The sequence below is a fragment of the Nyctibius grandis genome, chromosome 5 (genome assembly GCF_013368605.1).
Source record: "Nyctibius grandis isolate bNycGra1 chromosome 5, bNycGra1.pri, whole genome shotgun sequence".
In the NCBI taxonomy this organism is placed as follows: Eukaryota; Metazoa; Chordata; class Aves; order Nyctibiiformes; family Nyctibiidae; genus Nyctibius; species Nyctibius grandis.
Window position 1 is genome coordinate 14,841,397 of NC_090662.1, and position 23,635 is coordinate 14,865,031.

General features: G+C 42.3%; 2 protein-coding genes across 8 annotated transcripts in view; both read right to left on the reverse strand.

The window, feature by feature from the left end:
* The window catches only part of SLC26A5 (solute carrier family 26 member 5), a 40,338-nt gene extending 31,188 nt beyond the window's left edge, over positions 1 to 9,150 (reverse strand). For 2 of the 7 annotated variants that reach the window (XM_068402523.1, XM_068402530.1), the window contains exons 1-3: positions 8,988 to 9,150; positions 8,134 to 8,209; positions 6,437 to 6,614 (exon numbers count right to left, since the gene is read on the reverse strand). In XM_068402523.1, the coding sequence (XP_068258624.1) occupies positions 6,437 to 6,473 (37 nt within the window). In that variant the 5' untranslated portion in view covers positions 6,474 to 6,614; positions 8,134 to 8,209; positions 8,988 to 9,150. Of the gene's footprint in view, positions 1 to 4,909; positions 5,090 to 6,436; positions 6,615 to 8,133; positions 8,210 to 8,987 lie in introns of all 7 variants that reach the window. The other 5 variants (XM_068402527.1, XM_068402524.1, XM_068402528.1 and 2 more) reach the window with 5 other exon arrangements.
* A 6,739-nt stretch (positions 9,151 to 15,889) lies between these two features.
* RELN (reelin) overlaps positions 15,890 to 23,635 on the reverse strand; it is a 314,463-nt gene continuing 306,717 nt past the window's right edge. The window contains 2 exon segments of the mRNA XM_068402522.1: positions 15,890 to 16,964; positions 22,316 to 22,321. Coding sequence (XP_068258623.1) covers positions 16,868 to 16,964; positions 22,316 to 22,321 — 103 coding nt within the window. The 3' untranslated portion in view covers positions 15,890 to 16,867.

Below are 23,635 nucleotides of genomic sequence, written 5' to 3' on the forward strand. Positions count from 1 at the left end.
CTGTCAAGCCATCTACGCTGATTCTTGTAGAGGACAATTTTTTATCCAGTCCACATGAATTAGAATGCAGCCATAAAATTTATAAGGACAATGATTTGGTGGCCGTTCCTTAGATTCAAAATATGACTATGGGGAGAAAAAAAAAAGAAGCTGGAGACATGAAGGATAGTGTACTGTGTGACTTTTGCAGCTTTAATAGGCTTATAATTACACTTTTGCTCCTAACCTTGTGTATCTAACCCAAATGTATCTGAACTACCTGATGCAACGGGGGGAGTCAGTGGCAGATCCATTGACTTGCCTGTTTTAAAAGAGCAGAAAACCTTTCTTCTGGTGGCTCAACACAGAGTTGCTTTAAATAGTGGAAAAGCATGGCTGAACAGCACTAGTATAGTGTTATAGTAGAAAAACACATCTGTGCTGGGGAATTCCAAGTTTGATCACGAACTGCAAAGTTGATGAAGTATTTTGTATCTTTAGGCTTACAAATACAGGTGACCACCATCAGCCAAATGGCTGGTGGAAATACGGCCACTCTATGTAAAATATGCTCTCGCAAATGTACACTGAAAAGCAGAGTTATTGCAAGGTCTGCTCCTGCTGTCTGAAGAGGCTAGACACAAAAACTGAGGCAATTTTAGGAACCACATCTTCTCTCATTTCTTTCCTCTCTGGCCTCATTCCCCAGTGCCCCTACGCCCTTCCACTTATCACCTTGAGCGATTATAAAATTATACCAAGCCGGAAATACTAAACAAGCACAAAGGTGTAAAATGACTGGGTGGAGTCATAAGGAATGCGTTCTCCTAATTTTCTTGGACTGCACTTATCCTCATTCCTTCTCCACTACTCCCACTAAATCCACTAATGAATAGATGGTTTAGAGCTGTAGCCTTCATGTAAAGCTTCACAAATTTAGAAATAACTTGTGAAGTAAGAATTTTATTTCTGTAGGTCCTAAGCTAAGAAATCCACTCCAGGAGGCTTTCTGGTGAACCTTTGGCAAAAAAAATAAAAATCAGGACCTTGAATTCCTATGCAGCTTTTAGACAGGCAAAATTTCCACTCTACTCACCACAGAAAGGCGAGATGGCTACATAAACTGTGTTGGGTTGTGTGACAAAAGCTTCTCCGCACACCCACAGAGTTGCTCTGAGAGAAAAAGGCAGGACTGAGAGCCTGGATAATACCCTGCTGGGCTACTTCCAGGTCCGTCACAGGAGCCATCAGCCCATCAAAGGCTCATCTCCACAAGTCCAGAGCAGCACAGGAAGGTCAGCTACAGGACCTGGGAAGTCCTGGCTAGCCATGTGTGTGCACATGTGATCGCCTGTACCAGCAACTGGAGTGGGGCTACGGTCTTGAGGGCTCATATGCCCAGCTTCCAGCAACTGGGGACACTGGGATGCAGGAGCTAGCTACTGGGCAGGCTGTGTCTGAGCCCAGTTGCTGGAGGGATCCACCTTGTACATACATATGTGTGTGTGGGTATCTCTATATATGTAGGTACATGTATATATATTCTCACTAGTGGACCTCCATCCTGCTCAGCCAGAGAGGGGAGGCGGATGAGGCTGTCAAGTGCCGTCTGTCTGTAATCTGTGTGGCTTGCCATGTATGTATGTATATGTGTGCTCTGTGTGCGTGTGCCTGCTGGGAATACATCTTCAGCCTTGATACCGATTGGACCTGGGCATATGGAACAACAACACAGCTGCTGCTGCTGCAGCAGCAGCCTTGCCTTCCTCAGGCTGTTGGATTCAATATGATATATTTTATCAATATTCAATACGATATATATTATTTCCTCTAATAAACTGATCTTACCCACTGAAAAGAGCATAACAGCAACATGTGAGGCACACAGATCCTTATCGCAGAAAACAGTAACAAATTAGACCTATTTAAAAAAAGATTATGTAACTGATAAGGGGTATTTTATATTTCATGTTCCTTGCCAAAAAATACTTTAGCCTCTAAAGATTTACTTTGTGGACTAATGACTTTGTTATTATCTTAATGGTATATCTTACCAATCAGCAATCTTATGTTTGTTTTCAACAAGAGAATGTTCTGGGAACCTGTTATGATGATTGAGCTGTTTAATCAATTCCACACAAGACAAACATCTGGAGCACTTTGAGCAGCACAACACTGGTGTCCTTCTCTGTCAGATATAGATAAGAGATGGCTTCTGTTTCCAGTGCAAACACGTTGATGACCATGTGAACCCATGGAAATAAGATCATTCTTATTACTGCTTTTTGTGTCTTTAGTGACCTTGGGTCTGAATCTGTCATCCTCATCCCTTTTGAAATCCAACAGCAGTAGCTAGTGACAGTGAAATCAGATAAGTTAATCAGAATGGTACCATGGCTGATGACCCCTTTGTCATGCTTGAGCCAACTGATAAGGATATACAACCCTGCAGGGACAGGTAATCATTAGCTAGCTTCTTTTTTTCAGGTGCAATCCACTGTCAAAAACTTTGTTGGAGCAGTCTTCATTGTAAAGCTCCAGTATGATCAGAGGAGAGAACATAAACCAAGATCACGCATACACATCAAACTAACTCAGAATAATTTCTACAGTTCATGTGACTTCAGTGCATCAATGACCTCCAGCAGCTGGTTCGCCTTTTCTAGTAAAGTGGAACAAGCAGACATCAAACAAGTGTCTGTGCAGAAGGGAGAAGTTACATGATACAGTTCCTTCAGCAGACAAGCCACCTAAAGAGTCCTCCCTCTCTGTCTCTGCTTCATCAACCCTGTTTACAAACATCACTAGCCTCCCAAGTGCTGCATCAAGCTAAAAATAAACAGAACAAAAAAAATGCAGAAGGTTGTTATTTACAACCAGAATCATTTCAGTCATCGTGTTTACAGTGCAAACCTCTCAAGCCACAGGGGAAGCTGAAGGATACTAAAACACAGTGTGGTCACAGGAAGAAATGACTGGGGTGGGGTGAGGGAAGAAGAGGGCGTTTAGGATAGGATTACAAATTTATATTCCGGTTTCACTGCTGAAAACAAGGTATCAAGTAACTACCTGACTTAACTAATACGAGGTTTTGAAATGTCTCCAAGCATCCTCTATGAGGCTCTCTTCCTAACACTTTCTGAAAGGATATGTCCCTCTGCAGAACAGGCTACAGCCATCGCCAGTTCCTGAAGAACTGTTGCTTCTGACAAAGGCAACAAAGAACTTCAGCATAGGGCAGACACTATCTGGGAAAGTAGTAACGATAACTACTTAACCAAGCTGCAACTCTCCTCCTGCTAGATTTGAGAGAGAAGTTCAACTTCCCTATCCATGTTAGGATCTGCACTTGGAAGAAACATTTCATTCTTGGCAGCTACTTTATAACACACATTTTCTGTGTATATCTCTTGTGTGCTAGGTATCACACCAAATCCTACATGAGCAGTGAGTAGGACGTGACTTGTGACAGATCCTGTCCCCCATTCATGCAACTGCTGCTTGGTTAAGATTATATTAACCAACCAATAGCATTTTCCTGTCTCCAGCATACTTAAGGGTGTTGCTTCATGTTCTGAAGGCCATTTCCAGCCAGTGGGAATGACCTTCCTCAACTGACTGTTCAAGTGTGTTTGCCAAAACAACCCAGCATGAATGGATTCCTGCAATGGCTAACACTAAACCAGTGTGCCATCATGAAGGAACTGGAAGAGTAATAAGGGTGCCTGGGCTGAGGATCATCAAATGAAATGAAGAAAGGTTCATTGAGTAATTTTCTGGTGACTGCTCCTTGCAAGAACCTTCCTTCCTCAGAAACACATATGCAAAGGAAACAAATGTCACCAGAAAGTAGGGAAAAAGAAAATCAGACTAACTACATCTGTAGTAAGTTAAAGGCTCAGGTCATCTGTACAGCTATATGGACACAAATACAGCACCATCTATAGCATTGCAATGCCATAGTGAAAAAAGATCATAAGCATTGATTTTAAACATGAAACTGGCAAAGAAATAAAAACAGCAACACATACTACAGAACTGAAAACAAGCAGACACGAAGTATAGTGCATAACTCCAAATTGAACAATGAAATGGACCAGAGACAGAAAATAAAGAACCAGTAAACCTGAAAGAAATAGGGAGGGCTTAGAAAACAATGTTATGTCAAAGGTGTGTAGCTATGGCACTATCCTAGTGAAGCTGGAGATGCAGGGTTAAATCCCAACATGCTGAAGTGGTAATTGAACTCAGGTCTAGCCTTCTCTGGAAAAGGACTTTAACCATGTTGTGCCATAAACTTATGACAGCAACAGCAAAACTTCAGTATTTAGAGAAGATATTATGGACGCCTGTATCTATGAAAGATCTGTGGTTTTGCTCCTGACATGACTCTTCAGACATGCCTGAGCTTAGCCGAGCTCTGTGAGAACAGGAACAGGCAGTGTTTCCTGTGGGTACCTCAGAGAAGCAAACCAAGTTTTCTCCTGGATGGTATAGGGAGTTTTGAATTCTGCTCTATGAAAACCAGGTGCCCAAAACTGAAATTTTGTAATGCCTACCCAGCTCAATTTGATCTGATCCCACTAGACTGAACTCCGACAAGGATGTTTCAAACAATAGACACTGCAATCTTTGATTGGGATTGGAAATTTCTGTCCATGTTTTATTAAGAGAGGTTTTCTGAGGAGTTCTCAGAAGTCTCACACCTGCCTCAGAACCTGATTTCCATAAAATAAATTAAAATGAACAATTTGACCTTAGCTGTAGCTGAGTCTACGTGTCAGAGTCTCAGGTTTTAGATTAATAGATTAAAATCTATTAATTAGATAAAAAACCCAAAATCCCTAACAACCCAAAAAAAACAAAGAAAATTGGACATACAAAATAGTAGACAACAGTCAGAGCAGAGTAGCAAAACTTGATCTGCCACCTGAGCAAAACTGGTAAGAATTCTTCAGCAAAGGCTGGAGAAAGAGACTCCACTCAGGCAGTGAAAACACACATTCATTGTCAAAGAACTCCCAAGAAGGCAATCAACTCCCAAGAAGGCAATCAACTCCCAAGAAGGCAATCAATTGTTTGTCAGCTTGAAGGTCTTCCCAACTTGCTACTGCACAAAACAAAAGATATAGTTAATGAAAATCTTTGAGAATAGGCCACTTGTTAATATATGTACTCTTACGATCATTAATAAAATCTAAATCTTATCAATGCAACTGGCTTGCAAAACCCACTCAACTGCCTGCACAAACTTACAGCCGTATGTTCATATAAAAGTTCCCAAGGGAATATTTGACACAGCTATAGACAAACAGACATTCTCATTATCTGGACAGATGGAAAATAACTAGTAGATCTGAACTTCGCTGCTGCTGTACTTCTGAAGAACAAAAAGCTATAGATAAGTAATTATAAAACAGTAGTAATGGCAGGTCTTGAAGCCGTATTAAGAAATACTACCAAGAACGATTATCAAAAAATACTATCTAGCAGGACAACATTATGCTGGCTAACAGATCAAGGGAAGGAAACATATCACGATAAAGAAGGTGTTTAATTCATTAAACTTAACTGGGAAATCAATAGGCTGATTTGAGCTTGAGAATTTTAGCTTCAGCATGGTCTCCTTGTGCTAAAAGTTATAGATCTACCAAACAATCAGACAGAAAAACATGGGAAATGCCTGCGAGACACCAAAAGACCCTTGTATAAAGCTATTCAGAAAAAAAGTAACTAGTATGAAGAAATGAGAGGACTCATGAAAGCTACTGAACCTTGAGTTGTGAAATAAAGCAATCCATTTCAATGTCGGAGAGAAGATGGTATAATTAGTAGACAGGAATGAAAGACTTTCTGAATTTCTCCCCGTGTGCTAATGTTAGCGCAGGAAGAATGGACAGCTGAAGTAACACAAGCTCTTCCTAGGAATTTTGCATACTCTGATTTAATCATCAAATCGACATCTACTGTGCATGCACAGATACAGTGTCATTGTAATTTCATTATTGTTTGAGATCCACTGGCCTTCCATTATTCGGCTAAAGGTCTGACGCTACCATGTAGGACAATGATTTGAGAAACTGTCTGGGTACCTTTAAGAAGTTGCTACGAAAGTTACCATTATATAAATACTTCAGTCACTGTGAATTCAAACTGGGAACTAGGGGACAATGATATATTAAGCCTTAATAGCTTAATCAGACAGAGTTTGAGCCTAATTATTTCCCCAAATTATTCTGAATGCAGCCCAATCCCATCAAGTTTACATTACTTGTAGCTGCTACTACCACACTGACCCTTAGGCTGGTAACAACTGGCATAACCGAAGTTAAAGCTGAGCAAACCAGCATGGCTAGGACAGCCTGCGCAGGGGAGGCCTAACGCCGAGAAAACATGGAATAAACAAAAAATCACCAAAACATAGGGCAAGGCTTGTCTTCGCCAGGGGAAAACTTACTCGAGACACAAAAAACATCAGCAGGCTCCAGAGTCATGAATTCCGTTGTTGCTACAGGGTTGACTTTAGCAGATGATCAGCCAAACCAAGAGAGGCAAAGGAGCTCAAAGGCCTCTGTGCTTCTCCAAGCAATCCATGGGCTGCACTAAAGTCTTCGTCACATTTAAAGAGGCTACAGCTACGGTCCAAATAAATAGTAGTTTAAGACAATAATGGTCTGTCTATACTATAATAATAGTCAAAGCAGATAAACACATGTTCAGTTCTTCTTTCTCAAGTTATTAGCAAAATAACAACGGTATTGCAGCCATGTGCTAGATCTGTGCCTCAGTATTGCGTGACTTTCATAGAATCATGGAATCGTTTTGGTTGGAAAAGACCTTTAAGATCATCAAGTCCAAATTTTAGTGTCATGTTAAATAATAACCAATTTCCCATGTGGTTTTGGAATATTTAAGTTCTTAAAAACACTGCACCCCTGGGGAGAGACTGCTATACCTATGAAGAGCTGTGTGCTAGATATGATTTGAACCACAGCAATGGACTAGAAGCTCCAAACAAAAGGCAATACTTGACGGCTGTTTAGTGCCCCAAGTCTTAAGATCTGATGGCTGAACCTGGACAGGCTGGAGAGTTGGGCGGGGAGAAATTTAATGAAATATAACAAGGGCAAGTGTAAAGTCCTGCATCTGGGCAAGAACAACCCCAGGTATGAGTACAAGTTGAGGACAGACCTGTTGGAGAGCAGCGTAGGGGAAAGGGACCTGGGGGTCCTAGTGGACAGCAGGATGACCATGAGCCAGCAGTGTGCCCTTGTGGCCAAGAAGGCCAATGGCATCCTGGGGTCTATTAGAAGGGGTGTGGTTAGCAGGTCAAGAGAGGTTCTCCTCCCCCTCTACTCTGCCCTGGTGAGGCCGCATCTGGAATATTGTGTCCAGTTCTGGGCCCCAGTTCAAGAAGGACAGGGAACTGCTAGAGAGAGTCCAGCGTAGAGCCAACAAGATGATTAAGGGAGTGGAACATCTCCCTTATGAGGAGAGGCTGAGGGAGCTGGGTCTCTTTAGCTTAGAGAAGAGGAGACTGAGGGGGGACCTCATTAATGTTTATAAATATGTAAAGGGCAAGTGTCATGAGGATGGAGCCAGGCTCTTCTCAGTGACATCCCTTGACAGGACAAGGGGCAATGGGTGCAAGCTGGAACACAGGAGGTTCCACATAAATATGAGGAAAAACTTCTTTACGGTGAGGGTAACCGAACACTGGAACAGGCTGCCCAGAGAGGTTGTGGAGTCTCCTTCTCTGGAGACATTCAAAACCCGCCTGGACGCGTTCCTGTGTGATATGGTCTAGGCAATCCTGCTCCGGCAGGGGGATTGGACTAGATGATCTTTCGAGGTCCCTTCCAACCCCTGACATTGTGTGTGTGTGTGTGGACTGTGTTACTTAGATAGATATGAAGAACTATGAATGTACATTCTGCTGAGTCATCAGCAGAAATAATGGCAGTAATTTTTATTTTTTTTTTCCTTTTTCTTACTCCTGGACTATGTCTAAAAGCCTGCTGCAACAGCCATTTGGGTTATCTGAAATTTTTAAGCATCCTTAAAACAGCTTCCAACCGTATTTCAATGTTCAGACAATTAAAAGTTTTGCAATAGCAGTATGGGCACCAGCACAGCAAATTTAAGCCTACTTACTTTTCTGGCTGGCTTTTCCTGGTTGCTTTCACTGATCCCTTCTAAGGAGTTCAAAACGTTCCCACAGTTTGCAGACCTGCAGTTGAAGAATACTGACATAAGGAAAGCCACAGTCTTATTCTTTGCCAGAAAATTGGGAGGAGGGGGGATAGTACAACCAAGGTTTTGGAAAGGTTTTGAAGATCTTTGGGGTGAAGCTCGTAACAAAGCACATAGCGGTTATTTCTTGTTATTACCAGACAGTTGCTCTGACCTAAACTGACAGCCCGTAGCTTAAAGTCAGAGGGTTGCAGTCACTAGACGAGGAAATGACTGATCTCTCAGCCTTCCTCTGGTTTCCCCTTTCATTTTTCTTTTGCAAGTTAGCCGGGGTGTTTTGCGTGGATCTCTCCGTTACCAGCAGCGTGGGCGCTGCGCGCAGCCCGGGCGGCCCCTGGGCGTCAAGGAGCGCGTTAGGGGGAAGGCGCAGCGCAGCCCGGCTGCCTCGCTAAGGCGCCGAGCCCCGCACCGCGGCCACGACAAGTGCCTTTTAAACCGCTCCTCTCGCCCACGAAGCTCCGGCAGGGAGGGCGAGGGGTGAGGAGGCAGGGGCCGGCGGGGAGAGGGGCGAAAGGAACAGGGAAGGCACGATGAGAAGCGGGAGCACCGTGCGAGAACCTCCCCCCCCTCCCCGTTCCCCAGGCCAGCCCCCGGCCCGGGATGACCGCGCTGGAGCCGCAGGCACCGGGAGAGCGCGACCCCGACCCGGCGCTCCTCACGGCGAGGTTCGCCCCCTCAGGAGAGATCCCCTCAGGAGGGATCCCCTCAGGAGAGATCCCTTCAGCAGGGACCCCTCCGCCGCCGGCCCCACTCACCTCCGCCAGCCCGGCCGCCCTCCGCTCACCTCCAGGCGCTGCCTCCTTCCAGCCCGGCGGCGAGTCACCCGCGTCGACGGCCGCGCACCGCCTCCCCTCCACGCCCAAGGTGAGAGCAAGGCGTGCGGGGCGGGCGGCGGCGAGCCGCCAGCCCCCACCCCCTCCCCTGCCGGCCGCGGGCAGCGCGGGCGCGGCTGGGACTCGTAGTCCCCCCCCTGCAGCCCCCGCGGGGCGCGCACCCGCCGCGGCCTACAAGTCCCAGAATGCCGCGGGGCCGCCCGTGCGGCGCGCGGGTGCGCGGGGCGGGTGCGCCCCCCCTCTGCGCGCGTCCGACCGGCGGTGCCGTGGCGGCCGGTAGCTGAGGGGTGCCCGGGGTCGCGCCCGGGGGCGGGGGGGACGCTGCGGGGTGTAGCCGAGGGGTCCCCCCCCCCAGCCCTCCCTTTCGGACGTGTGTATACACACACACACGAAATATACAGTTGTCATATAAATGTGATTTATTTCTAGTGTGGGGAGCGTGGGGTGGGCACTGGCTCACAGTGACGCAGCACACAGCACATGGCCTGGTGGTTTCTGTGACGCTGGTGTGCGCGGCGCTGGGGTACAGCGTGTTGTTTGTCAAATAAACCCCAGTCAGGTTGTCCTGAAATTACAGTGAAGAAGCTTCAGCGTTTGTTACCTAAAATTAATTTGAAAAAGCAGACAGCAGTGCTCAGTCCTTCAAGAAATGTAGTGTATACGGCAGGCGCCAGAGATGGACGTGCCAGTTGTGTAAATGGATGTAAAAACACAAATCTCTGAAGGACTTTGTGTTGATTGAACACTTCAAGAGACCTACTTACAATGATTTTTCTTCTTTTATAGTGAGGGTGTTTCTGCCACCTTTGCTGTGTGAGAAACACACTTGTCAGCCTGGACCTTGGAGTGGTCGGTCTCACAAGGGACTGGATGTAGTTTCTTATTTATTTAGGGATGCAAAGGACACGTTGGTATCAATTTCCTTGTGAATATGCAGGAATTAGTAGTGAAATATCTTCACAGATCTCATCTTTCAGTCCTTGATTTATAAATGTTTCCACCATAATGATTGCTCTCTCTCTTGCCCAGGAGAAAATGTTTTCCCACCTCTTAGAGATTTGGTTTTGTATCTAGAACTGGTAGGAAAAAAACATTTTGAAATTCTTACGCACTGAGACCACGAAAAAGTTTGTTAAACTGGTGTCTACCGGAATGTATTATTTTGAAAACCTTAAATTGATTCCTTGACGTGTTAGCCCTTGTTAGAGTTTAAGGGTTAACTTAAATAAAATTTAATTCGAGCTGAAATGCAGTACTTTAAATGTCAATGTTGTCAAACTGAGAAGTTCAAGGTCAAAACATTTCAAAAGTTGCATTTTAAATAAGAGGTTTGTTATAACTGGTTTTGTCCAAAATAGGCTGTAACAAAAAGGCATTTTGATGAACAATTTCAGAGGGATGTGTTAGATACGCCACATACATCAGACTTCATGTGGAATGGTGCTGTATGCCAATGTTATACAGAACTGGGTAAATGGAGATACTCTGGGAAAGACAGCTTTTTTGATTACTTTATTTTGTCCAAAAAGCCTTTTTTTTCTGAACTTCGGCATCTGTAGCTTGTGTTAGAATTAATGACCTTATGAAGGTGTTGTGTCACCACTGATGTACTGAAATTCAGAAATGCTTTATTAACCAGTAAAGCATATATCGCAGTAACATTGCAGACAGACCTGGGCTTATACACCCTGCACGAAGAGGAGGGAGAGGAGAAAGATGGAAACAAACACGGGAATAGCAGATTTCCTGCCAGAAAAATCCACAAAGGTGTAAATAATTTTCAACCCCAACCATTCTATGATTCTATGATTTTGAATGTTACAGTAATCCACACTGCGGATTATGTTACACTAATTGTGTCAATGGCTGCATTTGAATACATGAACTGAAGCTGGTTTTAATTTCTTGTGCGCATTTTAGCATGACCCACTGGGAAGGTTAATAGTTCTTTATATTGCTTCTTTCCAGCACTGTCTAAAATGGTAAAAGATGCTTCAGTTCTTCAGCTCTCAGAGAAGGGCAGGGATTAATATAGTGCTGAACTCAGTAGGAACAAGATGAAAGGATTTTTGGTCTAAACAAAAAAAGGGAGGGGAAGTTAATACAGAATAAACAATATGGACAATTGGAGACATTGAAAAAGCTCCTGTGGAGGATAATTGGGGGAAATTAGTTAATGGCACATATGCCACTGGATCTGTGTGATGACAGAGCTCCCAGTGTGAGCTTTGAGGGCTCGTCTGGCTCACAGGGGATGGAGCAGCAGGAGCCATCGCTCTCCAGCAGCATAAGGAAAGCTGTGAGGCACCATCAAAGGCCAGATCCAGTGCTCACTAGCTGATTAGAGCTCCAGTTGTCAGGCTGTTTAGTTCTCAACTTCCTCAAATGACCGCTGATAGTGACTGTGGGCACAGGAGCTAGCTGAGGGGCTGGGGAGTGCGAGGCTTCTGACACTTCTGGTTATCTCATTGGTGTGGACATCCCATACGGGACATCCCAAATTAGCAAACTGCGTCAGATGGGCTCCATCGACAGGGTCACTCCCAGCCGCTCCCTAACTACTCTCAAGAGTTCTTCTAATAACGAGACAACTTTCTAAGGAAGAAAAAAACCTCCTCAATATACTTGACCATGGAGTCTTATGCCAGTCCTAGGATGGGTCAAACCACCCAGTTAGTAAAGCTGTGGGGGACATTTCCAGATTGAAGTGAAATGCATTTAGATTTACAGGGATTTTCCCACTGATTTCAGTGACAGTTGGCTTAGTTCTCAAATTGCTCCTGTTAATTAGTTACTACCCACATCCTATACAGATACATTAGTCATGTCAAGCTTTATTACTGTCCATAATAGCACAATTATTCTAGAAGAGGCACAAACACTAAGACATTTTCCTTTTTACCATGAGGAGTTCCTTGAAAGTGGTTGAACTCAAATCCTTTAAAATGTCTCTTGAGAAGGGTGTGATTTTAAGTGAGCTAAGTTGGGTGTCCAGTCATGAATATAAACCAGTTGATGGCTTTGCACATGCTGTTTCTAGCACACCTGGAGCAATATGGTATCAGCAGAAGGCCGGTGTGTATGTGCACAGTCAGTGTGCAGGGAAAGAGGGACCTGGGTCTATCAGCCAGCTCTCGTGGTATCAGCAATAGCATCCTAATGCAGAAGCGGCCCTGAAACCTGTGCCTGTCCAGTGCACCCCACAGTCCTGCCTTTGGCCCAGAGGCAATCAGGGAAGCAGCCAAACCCTCTGAAATAGCTTTTTTGACACTAACTCTTTCACTGAGCAGCACAGCTCAAAAGCACAACCACATCCTCTTTTTTTTTTTTTTTTCCCCTGAAGAAGCTTAACAAACTTGTTTTCTTTCAAAAGAAATAGAGAATGAATCTATAAACCCAGCATTTATCGATGCCCTCCAGCACAGTACTTCTCCATCCCTGGAATACCATTTTTACTGGGCCACTCCTTCCTGGGTGCCAGCTCAAACTCTCCCCATCAGGCTCTGTGATAATTAGCCATGCATGGGCCTAAGTCCTTAGGCTTGCTGCCAGGTCAGTCCTTTCAACTGAATCAAGAAGACATGGGGAAAAAAAAAGCAACAGTCATAAAACATCAGTAACACAGGAGAACACTAGGCAGTTCATCCACGTGTCATCCATACGGCTTTTGCAGCCTCATATCTCACTTTTGTTTCTTCCAGGAGCAGATTCACCACCTGCAGATGGTAGTTGCTCCATCTGCTCCTCCACAGGAGATGTGCTGCAAATAGTCGTGTGATTTCAGCTGCTCCAGAGTGCTAACAGCCCTTGAAGAGCTCTCTAAGGCCAAGCTTAAGGTAGGTGAGCCCTTTTGCTGATCACATGTGATTTTGAGGCTCCCTCACCAGCTCAGGCTTAAGGTAGCTCTCCTTCTACAGCTAGCTTGTTCATGTTACTCCAATGTTGAGTCACATTTTGAGTTAAGCCTTGCTACAGAGCTGAATTGAGCAGGGTTTATCTATCTGTTGTGCATTGCTGCTTGTGCGTGGCCCTTTGTGCATCCGTCAGCAGGGCTTACAGAGCCTCGCACCGGCTTCTTGCCTGGATAATAACCAAACTCCATTCCCCGCTGATGGATAAATGATGAGGTGATGCTGTGGCAGCATTTCCATCTAGTGACATTCGCCCTAAAGAGTTAGCAAGTAAATAAAACAGATCCATATTTATGGCTGTTGTCATGTCTCTTTCCAAATGTTTCCCTTTCTAGCCTAAACAAACCAACTCTCTCTACTTGGAAGCTCATGGTTTCAAGGATCTTGTTTTTGCTGCTGTACTCTTCAATCTCTCCAACTTGTTTACATCTGTATTTAAGTGAAGGGCTTAACAGCTGACAACTGCTGTCTGCCAGCACTGACAGCTGTATATATATTTACTGTGTTTTACCATAAATGCTTCTATTGATATAATACAAAATGGCAATTTTTAAACTGCTTTGCGCTGTTTATTCTCTTCCTATAGTTTTGGTGCCTAGCCAGATATTTACCCACTTTGTGTGCTGGTACTTTGCTCTTTGACAATGTCTTGTCCTTGAGTGTATTTGCTGCGTTATTTCATTTTTACCCATTTCTCTAAATTGTCAAGTTCATGCAAAGCCTAATTTTGAATTCCTATTCAAAATACTTGTGCTACACTCATTTCCTCTCACTAAGGTAATGTTATCACCTGTGGATGAAGCAAGCTCAAGAGAAGAACATTCAGGCAAAATTATGAGAACTTCAGGTTTTGATTGTTCCAGGAACTCCAACACATCAGAGCTTCATCTTCCTGTAGTTTTATTTAATTTCTCTTGTGTTTTCCTTATTCTACTGGAACATGGGTTAGTGAACCGATAGGAGAAATGAGGAAGACTATAAGGCATACTAAAAGCATCAATTTTCATAGTCATGCCTGCCAAAGTTTTATACCAGTAGATAAGCTTATTAGAACATTTTATAGCATGTCACTGTTTTATTGCCATTGATTATGTGCTGTGTCACCCTTGCTATTTTAACAACTATTTAATGTCAGATGACTCATGGTTTTCAGTCATATGGGAGGAAAAATAAAACTACATACACTGAGCATGCCATATGTGCATGCTACCTTGTGTGCTGTAGGAATGGAAAAAATGTAAGGAAGAACTTCCTGGAATCTGGAAAGGGCAAATGACAACATCACTTGGGAATCTGCCAGTGGGGATGATTTTCTTGAGAAAAGCCTATGTGCAGTTTGTAGTGGGTTCTGGTGAAATGCCTCGTGGGATTCCTCAGTAGTCATGATTACATATGTTATTCAAAAGGAAATAAATACAATTGTGAAAAGCAGCTTGTCTGATTACGCTGATCTCTTACCTGGAAAGAGAAGTCAGATTAAGTGCCTCATTGTATCTAAAATCTTTAAAATAAATTAATTCCCTAGCAACATGCTAGCTGCACACGCATTTTAGGCTGAAATATCACCCATCTATTGACATATTAGGGCAAATAAAATTATCTTTAAAATTAGGAGTGTTTATATCTTGCATTTTTGTTTGTTCAACGGGCGAAGCTTTTATTACAATATTTTAAAACCTCTTGCCCAAACATTAAGCTATTATATTCTTTAATAATCTCATTTTTTTTCTTCCTGCTCTTTCTCTGAATAGGTCCTTTACCTTGTTTCAAGAACTGAAAGCACACACACCGTTCTCCAGAACAGTACAGTGAGTTTGCAGCTGCAGGAGGCTGGGCTGTTTCAGTAAGTTTCCAGGTCTGTCAAAGGTTTGTTGCATAATTTTGACCAAGCCAAGGTTTTGAATAGCTGGTCACTGAATGACCTTCTTTTTTCCTGCACTGTTCAGGTACCTTTGATCAAAAAGCTCTTAAAAATTAAACACATTTTAGATGATTGGGCATGGATGTGTAACAAACACCATTCTGCTTCAGACCAGTATGCTGCCAGAAGCAGATGTGCATGCTGTAAAAGCACAGCATATATGATACTTCTCTCTGATAAGAAGTGGCTGAGGGAACTGGGGTTGTTTAGTCTGGAGAAAAGGAGGCTCAGGGGAGACCTTATTGCTCCCTACAACTATGTGAAAGGAGGTTGTAGTCAGGTAGGTGTCGGCCTCTTCTCCCAGGTAACAAGTGACAGGACAAGAGGAAATGGCCTCAAGTTGCACCAGGGGAGGTTTAGATTGGATATCAGGAAGAATTTCTTCACCAAAAGGGTTGTCAAGCATTGGAACAGGCTGCCCAGGGAAGTGGTTGAGTCACCATCCCTGGAGGTATTTAAAAGATCTGTAGATGTGGTGCTTAGGGACATTGTCTAGTGGTAGACTTCGCAGTGCTAAGTTAATGGTTGGACTCAGTGATCTTAAAGATCTTTTCCAACCTAAATGATTCTGTGATTCTAAGAATGAGTGACTTTGTTTTGAACCAGGTTCCTTACATGCTGCACAGTAACCCTCAGAGCTTGGGAACACCAATTTGCACATTGCATATTAGATTTGCAGATAAAGACAAGTGTGTCTATTGGTCCATGGTCCCGTTACATTCCTTGCACCAGGACCTGTTCCAATGACCATATATGCCCACAGGTGGGACTGGGAAGATCTCTTGGTTTCTGTTATTTGCAAAGTGCTGTTAAGTGTGATGTACTAACTATTAAAAAAATATCATCAATGTTTGCATTAGAATCTAGGTATTTAGTAAAAGAATTTTGTTTATGATTTCATGTAAAGCCCGCATGGCTTGAAAAGTCTAACGTCAGAGTTGTTTGTTGACATTTTTATTGAAGCATTAGCTTGGTTCACCATAAAGTGAAGCATTTTATTTATGATAATAGACAGTTTAGGGCTATAGGGGCATTATAACGTTGCTGGTGTAGATACAACTTTATCAGAAGATACAAACATGACCCTCAATAGAAACAAACACCAAAGAGACCACGATGAAACGTTCACTGTTTACAAATCACCTCATTACTACAGACACCAAATGGCAGTTACTGTAAGTAAATCAGTTGCAGAGAACTGACTAGGTTTAGACAGGGAATTGGGAACTTCTGTTTGGGGCTTCATCCACAACTCCTTAGTAGAAAAAGGTTTAATGTCAAGCATTCTTTTTTATCCACAAAACAATGCTAACCAACAGACATATCAAAGAATAAGACCAAAGGATATCAATGCCTTTACAACTACTTTTGCAATTATCATCTTCTTGATTAGGTTCTTTGATTTTTTTTAATACATTTTGTCAGAAGGTACATAGCCCAAAAATCAGCAGCAAAAATATTACAACAACAAAACAAGTAAATACAGTGCCAATGTGTCATGTTGTAGAAGAGAATACAAAGAGGACAAACAATGATAACTTAATCGTATAAAATGACACAGAGCTGAAATACAGTGCACTTAAATACCTATGTGACAAAGAATGTTAAACTCTGTACTTAGTATGTAGGTTTTTTTAAACATAAAATCTGAAAAGTCTTTGTGCTTAAACTTTTTCTCCTGTTAAACAGAATTAGTTGCTTACTTCCAATACTGCCACTGTAACTGATATTACAACAGATCACAATTTCACAGACACGTCAACATTAAAACATTTACCTATGAGAAAATAAGTCACTTCTCATTAGTTCACAGTGCGAAAAAGTGGTGTACACTCTGTCTTGAGAAAGGCTTTCAGTTATTCATCAAGCCAGTTGCAGAAAAGTCCTGATACCAGACGCAGTGCTAGATTTAAAGAATGGAAAGCAACACATCACATGTTGGGAGGAAAAAAGATAAATTTCTCATTTCTTCATGGATATCGTCTAAGTGACCTTCGTCTTCTGTTGTAGAAATGCCTGAGCCCATGTTGCCGTGAAAAATTCATCATGTAATTTTGTTTGCGAGTGCTGTTAAAATCAAAGGGCAGGGGAGAGGAAGAGTGTCAGGTTTTTTATACATAGTTTAAACTCTTTTGGAGCAGTGAGCTAGTGGGACAGATTCTTCTTTTTCCTTGCGTGACCTTTCAATCCTGTGTAACATGGTGTGTGTTGCACCCTTTGTATAACAGCAAGGTACAAGGCAAGTGAGAATCTGTCCCACTTTGCTTTTATGTACAATTCATTGTCTTAGGGAAAGGTTAAGAGCTTTCAGCTAATGAAAACTTGTGCTGCCTAGGGCCAGATTCACTAAAGCTATATGCACTTCATACCCTCTCAATATAGGGCATTTCTCCACAGTGGTTTTATACTCCAGTTATCCTTCTGTCTTAGATCATTAACTGCTTTATTTTGAGAACAGAAGAAAAGCTTTACTCCATTATCTTCCACTTTCATTGTACAGGAAGTGAAGTACAACACTTTTATGCAGACTTAACGTTTCCCTCCCTTATACCCCTTATCCAAAATTAAAGGAAGATCTAGGAAATAAGCACCATCACATCTGGGAGAAGACCAGGCAAAAGACAGCCTGACTGCAGCCTAATTGAAGGAGGGACACTCGTTCAGAAGACCTACCTGGAGGACAAGAACCATCCCACCTAACACAGGTTTCTACTTCTCCCATTGAGGGAAGAAAGAACCATGAGAGGGCAGCGTCAGACAAGACGGCTGTCTGGGATTTTGGTACCTGGCACCCATCTAACTCCTGGGGGACAGATCCCACCTTCACTTTCCAAATTTCAGCAGCTTTGGCAATGGAGGTATAACATCTGTGGTGCATCCTTGTGAGTCTCCTCATGGCACAGAACTGCATGTGCAACACCACAGAGCCTCTAGATCCTACTGCCTCTGCTGTGGCTGGGGACTGCAGAACAGCCAGAGAGCTTCCTCTGCTGTGCCTTTTCTTGGTCCCTTTACATACATATCCATACCCCTGGTGCATACTCACAAATACAGGTCTACGTAAACCTACAGCCAAACTTCATTCAGAATTACATGAGAGTGAAAAGATTTGTGTATTCTGAAATTCTGATACAGGTTGTCTCCTCTCAGATCTACTCTCAGAGTACTTGGTCAGCCATACAGAGGATCTGAGATGTGACTATAAGAGAGAGAGTCTCTCTTGCACACTGCATTCTACAGAGTCCCAGGGTATGGGAAAGAACTTTTGATGAGAGAGCTACTTTTAAAAATAAAAATAGTATCACATACTGCAGCCAGACTCTAGTTTTTACAGCCCCTTGAGAGCCTCTTTCTCCACATGGAAAAGTGGTGTACAAGATACTCCCATAGATGTAGTCAGAGGATACAGTTTCTTTCAGAGATCGGAGCACAGTGTTAACCATGCAGACCCCGAGGACAACTCCAACAGGCGTAAAGAGCTTCACCCAGGAGGAACTGCTGGTGAATGCGTGACCAAATTTTCTTTTCATTTTCAGGGGAAAGGAGCTGCAAAGTTGCAGTGAATCTGTGCCATCTCAGGCTCATTTCTGATTCCCTCCTCTAATCCTTTCTGCCCACTTAGGACCTTGTGCTTTTTAGCTTCGTCTTGAAGTGGGAGAAGGATACCTGGCCTAAGTGTCTGTATTCCAAGGGACTGAATGTTACCAGGAGCCTCCAAACCAAGAAGTCCATCGGATTTTAAAGGTGATCTGTGAAGTAAAGGCCTGCAGTAGACATTACAGTCAACAAATCTCCCATTTGTGGGTGCAAGGCAGGTTTTTTTTCTTATGAGTTTTCTCTGTGAATATAAAGTAGATATTCGTACTGTAATCAGTCATACTTTCCTCTCTAGTGCATAAGCTTATTTTTAGTGAATGTGGCCCTTAGGAAAAAGAAATAATTACATGCTTTGCAAAATAAGTATGATCCTCCAGAGGCAAAGATAGCTTTTGCTGTAGTATGATAACTTCATGTAAAAAAATATGTATAACAAAATTACACCCTTTTCAACAGCTGATCTAGAACGTGACTGACTAAAGTGAATAAAATCAGTTGTGTCAAAACCTAGGATATAAACTGCTAAGCAATTCCAAGTTGATTCCCAACTAGTTTTCTTAGGCTTTGCAAATTTCTTCACCCAATTTTACAGAAAAGTGACACTTTTTTTTTCCGAATACAGATCTAGACTCAGCACCACTTTTGGTGCTCTCACAGCAAGGCAGCGCTCCAGAGCATTTGGCAGTTAGGGGAGGGGTTGATATTTGAGGTTGACTTGTCCTGATTTCTTCAAGTGAAAAGGTCTGTGTTAATTTGTAAGAGTTTTGTGTGAAAGAGTGACAGCAGTGAGTCTACATAGTTTTAATGCCACTTGGTAGCTCAAGTGCAAAGAAGCATTGAAGATCAGTCTTTATTCTGGTCCCGTACTCATCTCTGTGAAACCTTTGTGGGTGTTCCCTCCCTAGAAGTGTTCAAGGCCAGGTTGGATGGTGCTTTGAGCAACCTGGTCTAGTGAAAGATGTCCCTGCCTGTAGCAGGGGGGTTGGAACTAGATGATCTTTAAGGTCCCTTCCAACAGAAACCATTCTATGATTCTATGATCACCCTCACTGCAATGCTGAGTGCCTCACTGAGGAAGGCAGGAGGGAAATCATGACCCGAAACCTGCTCCTGAAAGTGGCTGCCATTGGTCATGAGGCTTGAAGGAGGTCTTAATCTTGCCTTCCCTTTAATTCCCTTTGCCTAGGAAGAGTGTTGTTCCTTATACAGAGGGCCTTCAAGGCAACATCCCACCACTCAGGAGAGCATCCTAACCATGAAGTGAGGATGGAGCACCTCTCTGCTGGGAGAAGGCTGCTCTGCAGCCAAAATACAGGAGACTGGGCCCTGGGAGAAAGCACAACCCAACTCCGAGTGGCCTCACTCTAGGTACATGGGACTAAATGGAGCCTGTCAATGTGTTTGGTTGAAAAATTTGCCATTTCTGGACGTCGTTAAATTTAGGACTGAGCTCGGCTGTGAGATCCTCAGCTTCGGCATGACTTGGGCAGCCAGGGCTGCTTTGGTCTGTTCACATTCAGCAACAGCTCAGCAGAGATTTTCAGGACCTGTTTTGGACACTGCTTGGTGCACCTGGTCTCCATTTCACTTCAAATGCCAACCATTTTATATCTGGCCTTGAAGATATGATGAAGATGTTTAAAACAATAATCAAAGGAAAAAACCCAACAAAAATAAAGGAAAAGAATTGAAAAAAGGAACAAAGAAGGGGTTGCCTAATAACTTAAAAGAGACTTATTCTTTTATGTATGTTCAGTGAAGACGATCAAGATGATACAAACAAAGAAAATACATCTATTCCCTGTCTTAAACCAGACACCACAGCAGTGCAGTTTGTGAAAAATAAGAGAAATCTAAATTCCTAAGAACTAAATGTTTGTTTTTTTTTTATTTGCACTGACATGGTTCAAACTTGTTCTCCACCAGAGTCTGAGATGGGCTTTCCAACTGCTGATTGGATGCCACACAAAACCTTCATGCCTGCTATAGAAAATGACATGATTTTAACTCTTGCTATAGGTCAATAGGTATACCCTATATATTATAGTATCATACCATATCATATTGTATAGTATGCGTAGTCTGGTATCCACAAGGTGAGAATAGGTCTATATTTATTTTTCTGAATTAATTTTATATATTGGTAGGAGGCAAGCACTGTATAAGAGAAATCAATAGTGCTTTGTAAGATCAAAATAAGAATTATATAATCAAATTTGCAGGAGTACTTACACATTTCTTGCATTTGGTGGATTAAGAATGCTTTCAATACTGTTAATAACAAATGTAATATGTATTTTTACAGACTGATAGAAGGATTTACCATACTTCTGCTGTTTTTTTTTGTTTGGAGCAGCCAGATTGTGCCGGGAAGCATCAAGCTATATTAGAAATAGACACCCCCCCCTTCCATAACAGAGGGTATGGAGGGAACTTTTGTTTGAATATTGGTGGCAACTTGGAGGCTGCTTTGCAAGTGTGTAATGGACTGGTCAGCGTATTCTGAGCCTTCTACCTTTTCTGTGCATTCACTGAACCATCAGATGAAAAGTACAGATCCAAAATAGTTATCTGTGTATTGCTGATGGAGCAAACAGCAAAAAGACAATTAATAGGAGCAACTACTGTGTAATCTGTTTGACAGTTTTGAGTGCATTAATATTAAAAAATAAAGAGAAGATAATACTGCTCCAATTTACATAGGAAACTCTAAGTAACTTTCCAGTAAGTCACTGGAGTAATACTAGTTAGATGAAAACAATGTGCAGCCAATATAGAAGAACAAAATTCTGTCTAGGGCATGTTAAGTAAATACCTACAATAGAACAATTTATGAGAAGGAGTTGCTCTGAATCTTTAGTCTTTAATAGAGCATTCTGGCTGTTGTGTGTTTCCTAAAGCACAGTTTGGACTTCAAGTCTGCAATTTAAAATTTATGAAAACAAAACATAGCCAAATAGAATGAAAAATATGCAGTAAAACCCCCCAATATATACTGACATCATTCATTATCTTCTTGCTTTTATTTTTAATTAACAGGGCATAATAGAAACCAAATAGAAACAAAAATATTTGTATAACGAAATAAAACATGAACAAAGCATTAGAAAGCAGCAAAGGCATGCCTCTCAGGACTAGGCTTGGCATAAATTTTGTGGCTGAATTACAAATACTTTGTTAGGAGGGTACTATAAAGAGAAAAATGAGATGCTCTGACTGAAGTGCTGACGGCTCATATCAATGACAAACATTCTTTAGCTCTGGCGAGGTTGAGATTTGAACTCAGATTTCCGTAACTGTGTTGGTTTGTGGTATCTATTAACTGAGACAGCGCAAAGCGGCAGAGTTACAAGAAACAAAAGAGCTACCTGGCAGACACTTGCTGTGTGTCTAAGAGATGTGTGACTATGCCACCATACAGATTCACTGACATACGCTACCTGGCTATGCCTTCAGCCCTGTAGTCATTAATTATGGAAACAAGTGGGAATTTCCCCTTGGAGCTGAGAGGTTGCCCATGCGATGCGCTGGGTGCCCTCCATTGACAGGTCTCATTGCACCACGGGAGAAGGAGAAGCCCTTCTCGCCGCAGCCTCAGTGAAATTCCCACCGTGGTACGGGGTGAGCTGCTGAACGCTTTCTGCTAACTGAGTTTAACTTTCCCTGATGCTCCTGGCAGGATCAGGGCCCTCAGGAGCTACGTGGCACATCTCAGAGAGTACAAACGATTTTCCACCGACCCATTATTGACAAAACTTCGGGAAAGAACTGTAGCTGTAACAGCAACATACATTTGATACTGATTCAGGGAAAGTACTTACCTTATTCTAGTGTAAAACCAATGACAGCAAACAATGAAATACAACACAAGTTAGAAAATGCCTTTCAATGCATGCAGCACTGTGATTAGTCATAAAACCCTGATGAGGTTTAGAGGCAATATAGGACTTTTCATCTCTTTTGAAAATAAAAATTGAACAAATTATTTCCTGATATTTCAAATCAATGTTTATATTTTTATTTTCTATAAAATTCAGCATGCACTTTTTAGAAACATAATAAAAATGTTGTAAAAGCACAGACTGCATCATATTAAATTTGGCATAAATGTTGTGAATATTCAGATAATTACCTAATGTTTGAACTATTTCTCTTTTTATTATAAATACGTTGATGCTCAAATTTAAGTGTATTTTTCAAGTTTCATTGCTTTTTACTAAAAAATGAAGCAGATTAAAATGCTTTTCCACATGAGCACTCTTTGTTAGAGCTACAGTACATAATTTGTATTTTAATCTTGCAACATAACTTCTCACTAAATCATTTGTGCCAAAAATGTGAGACTATATTGACAATGAAGAGCATGGAGTGATGGCTATGGAGGGATTCATTCTGTTATCCAACAGTTAACCATAAATTAGTGGGTGGGGATAATATTTCTTGCATTCCTTGCACAACTCAAATTCCCTTGGATCTCATCACGAGTTTTGGGGTACAAAGAAAGCAACATCAGACCCTTTAGTGTTCAGCTTATCGTTGCCTTTTAGTTCTCAATACCTGTGACTAGAATTGGGTTTATAAGAGGTCAATAAGGGCCTGCTGTGTACACAAAGAAATGGCAGTTCCAAATGCACATGCAAAAAAGTGTGTGGTGTCTGTGCAGAAGACAGGTTGAGCGCTGTGCTTCGAGAAAAAACAATGTGCAAATGAAATACTGGGTTGGACATGGGCTCTTCTTAGGGCAGAAGTATAGGGACACCAAAGAGCACTCTTAATCTTAAGTCTGGGGTAAAATACTTTTTCACCCTCAGAAGAGCCACATGGAACATGTGAGAGTTGTGCGCAAAGCTTTCTTTACGAATGGAGAGAAAAAATGCTGCACTAATGAGGAATAATCGGCACTAGCTTTAAAAGGAACTGGACAACTTGATAACTAATATCCTCTCCCCACCACAGGATAGATGTCAACCGTTGTTATAATAAGTTGGCAAGACCAATTTGATGTATAACATATTCAAAGCAGGTATTGCATTTCACCTGTTCAAAAGCGGTGCTCAATTTGAGCACCATTTGCAGCTGCATTACAGCCTTAACGATACTGCTTTTTAATGAGTGATTCAAATAATTAATTCAGAAGTGGA